At 41.1% G+C, this 3734-nt stretch overlaps 1 protein-coding gene across 1 annotated transcript; it reads right to left on the bottom strand.

Moving 5' to 3' along the window:
• Positions 1 to 2621: 2621 nt before the first annotated feature.
• PHALS_12467 (uncharacterized protein) lies at positions 2622 to 2966 on the bottom strand (the record flags this gene model as incomplete). The annotated part of the gene is made up of 1 exon (XM_024728020.1): positions 2622 to 2966. The coding sequence occupies one exon, from the start codon at positions 2964 to 2966 to the stop codon at positions 2622 to 2624; it is 345 nt and encodes a 114-aa protein (XP_024578539.1).
• Positions 2967 to 3734: the final 768 nt, after the last annotated feature.

Below are 3734 nucleotides of genomic sequence, written 5' to 3'. Positions count from 1 at the left end.
TTGGTTCTTGTAAAGAACGAAAGGTCGGTGACCTAAATTATGCTTCCTCAAGCGCAAAGCTACGGCAGCCCCGCTGCACCAGGAGTAATGGGCTGCACTTAGCCATTAAATAAAGGTACTTCTGTATGCATTGTATGAATTTATAAGAGAAGATTACAGTATGGAGTTCCCAAATGAATATGTAACATGTAATATCAAGTCACAAACATTCTGTGTAATACAGAATGCTGTTCGAACTTAGGGATCTGTACTGGCGACGAGACCGACGTGTTACTGTCTTTCGAAAGGTGACGTTAGCCAGTCCTTCTACTGGATACTTTCCCCGAAAGTTTTAGTTCTTCGAAGCTAAAGCTTCGTAGACCCAAGATCTTCCTCGTTGAAGAAGGGTAAAGCCGTAAAGTCTTCTTAGAATATTAAATCAGGTGATTCATTGGGCACTCTAATCTGACAGCTTCTTTTTTATCACCAGAAAAGAAAAATGTTCGCTTTAATGACTTCTCAAGCGATGTGCAGGTAAAAATGGAAATATTGAGACGTCTGTGCTTTTATGAGCCCAGAGCGATTGTGTTAGTAATATGACAAGGGATGAGACGAGCAACAAAGATATTGATATGACTTCAATGAATTTACGCATGAAAGCCGGGTCATACTTGCTTAATACAGTAATGTAGTATTGTAGTAAAATCTACAAGGTTCAATAGCAGAGTAGTGGTACTTCAACAAACAAAGGTCCGTAGGATACATTTGCGTACCTTATGGAATTTGTCAATCAGAAGTTTTTGCCATCACAGAGGATAAACATACACGATAGTGGAATATTCCAATCCAAGTCCGGACAATATTAACACAGGACTCAAGCTCAAGAAATTTTCCAGAAAACAGGATATTTCGGAGACAATGTGAATATAGCTTTTTGGCAATCGAAGTGCGTCGCAAACTCAATAAAAATACAGAAAAATCTGAACAGATGTAAAGAAGATACCTACGAGTACGTTCGTTTGGTCCATGATGGATTGTCAGCGTTGCAAGTGGGAATCTTATTGCCAAGGACATGTTGGAGAATGGATCAACACGGTGCTGATGTGAGGAAATTTGTTTATGCTTTTAGTGGCTGCTTTCTATTCAGCAATCGCAGCTCCGATTTCATCAAGAGCCACGTCAAGGTTGAAATTTCCGCATCCAGACTGCTGTCATCATCCGTTTATTAGCGTCCTGAAAGCAACGTATAATACACGTCATATCGAGTAACAAATAAATTGTAAAAGTTGCTTGCACAACCGGCTCAAAAAACGAAATAAATGAAAACGTTACCATCGGTCTACTCCAATGCCTTGCAGACCCACGAACCCACCGACCTCACTGGCGGTGACCATATTTGGTGTATGCCATCCGGCCAATTTGCTTCAGCTAAATTTAAGATTGCAAAATGTCCTTAGGTTAAAATGTCGATAAATGCCGATATCATCGATCTGAAACTTCGAAGTATTTGATAAGGAATTACACACATCTTTTTGCCGTGCGTCCGGCACTTTGTCTTGAATTCCGTCAAGAATTGCAATTCAAGCTGTTTCCATTGCTGGCAATTACCATCGGTGGGTGCAAATCCATCCAGCGATTATACAGTGAACCACCACCCCACGGCTTCTTCTGAAATGTGAAAAACACTTCATCAATTTTATCAAAGTTGGCTTTGATCTGTAATGGGGCCTCGTCAGCTCCTTCCGGATCAAAATCAGGCAGCATCTTGCCGGCTGCGCTATCTGCAAAAATGGCAGCGATGAGCATGGATGCAAACCCTGTTGAGCGAGCAATTACGTGACGATTACAAACAACGTCATCTGTCTGGTTAAGTGCGTCTACAAAAACACGTTGATTTCATCCATCAACATTATTTCGTCGAGATCCATATGCGGCAGCTATTCTTGCAAATATCACATGTAGCTTACCGCTCGTTCGACGACAAAATGATTTTAACGTGGCAGCGATAAAGTGATAGACCGTAGTGAGCCATGAGACCCAGCGAGGTTCTCTCGTGGGACGTCGTGTTCGCGAAGAAATGAATAAATGGTAGCAGCCATGTTGAGCATTCACATTTCGGCCCCTTTTCCTTTTCTTGAAGCGCGTGTTGATGATTTTATTGCAAAGTATCTTTCATGGCGCTGAATTCGGGCTTGTGGCCACCGCCAGAAAACCGCAATCGGTGTGGTTTGGCTGCCATAATGTCTGCTAATATGTTCTGATTGCAATACCGCCCACAACAATACCAAATAATCGAAATAAGTAACGACTCTTCTGGGCACACGCCCGCTATATTCTTCAATCCAAGTACTAACTTCTCAATTGAACTGACATTGCGCCGTTTCGCCGTACCATCAGTAGTGGAAGGGTGCTACAATTAAAGGCAAAACGAGGTGTTAAAACTTCTGTTGTGGAGAACTATTGTTTCCTAAATTTGTCAAAAATCTGAATTATTTATAGTGTGGTAGTGGATAGTGTTTTGGGGTCTTTATTTAAGAATGGACTCTAATCAGGAAAATCCGTTAGTTGAAAATTGCACCTTAATTTTACCTACGAATTTTAGCACTGTTTAGTGTTTATTACTCGAGAATCTAGCATAGACACTACGAAATTCTCTCTACGACTGTACATGATAACTCAACACTGTATAGTCTTGTATGTTTGCAGAATTGTTGCTGATACTTGTAGTGAAAGCCTTCTTTCAGCTTAGTCGTAGTCTCAACCGGATGCATAGTAGTTTTTACAGAATCGATTCTTCGTTGGGGTTTCCCAATGCAGTATCTAGTAGTTGTGCCGATTCTTATAGCTAGAGCCCGATCAGCCGTTTTCTCATGATTAAATCTACGGTCGTTGCCAAAATTGATCAAATGTGTTAATAGACCAGAATCCCTCTCAAGAATATAACATCTTAATGTGTCTTCTGTGCGTGAAAGTGTACCGTCGACCATATCAAAACATCAAGGACCCACTAGGGAATTTCGTGACAATCTTCATCTTTTGACCACAGCCAAAAACTCCGTAATGGTCACAACAAGCAGATGGCCATAGCCGTTCAGCGAGCACAGCTTGCTGATGCGTGCTATCAAATGAGCTTCAATTTTTAGATCTTGCTATCACTCTCAAACGCCGATACGACGGCATACATCAATAACGTGGAATGGTTCTTTATTTATCTTGCTGGCAACAAGAGACTGTGATAAGTGATGTAGTGCTGTGATTTGAAAATAAATCGAGGTGGTATTTACATCACGGCTAGTTGACTTTTTGATATATGCTATACGTACGGCGTACAATTCAGACACGAATTGGTTGCACTGTTTTAGAGCTTTGTGAAGCAATTTGTCTTCGTTTACACTTGTCCTAATTTGCGCGAAACCTTCCTTTCGTCTAGGATTCGTAGTGGGTAGGATGCATTTAATTGATCAAAATAGACCCACGACGAATATTCTGGCTTCTATGTGTTAAACCACTGCTCGGGGAGCCTTAGCGTTACGATTAATACTTCTTCATAAGTCTTTTCGATTGAAGATCACAATAACGAATGCACGATACCTCTCGATACTTCTCAATAAACTGCAGCATCGAAAACTTTCATATCCATGACTGCCACAATCTGTCCATCTTATCCCACTCCACCACTTATACTTAATAAAAATAGAATAGCGACCCTGCACCTGTCAGTTAAAGCCTCGCAACTTGAAGATGTTGATGTGGAG

The sequence above is a fragment of the Plasmopara halstedii genome (genome assembly GCF_900000015.1).
Source record: "Plasmopara halstedii genome assembly, contig: Scaffold_614, whole genome shotgun sequence".
NCBI lineage: Eukaryota > Oomycota > Peronosporomycetes > Peronosporales > Peronosporaceae > Plasmopara > Plasmopara halstedii.
The sequence above is the reverse complement of the archived record's forward strand: the minus strand, read 5'-3'. Positions and strand labels throughout refer to the sequence as shown.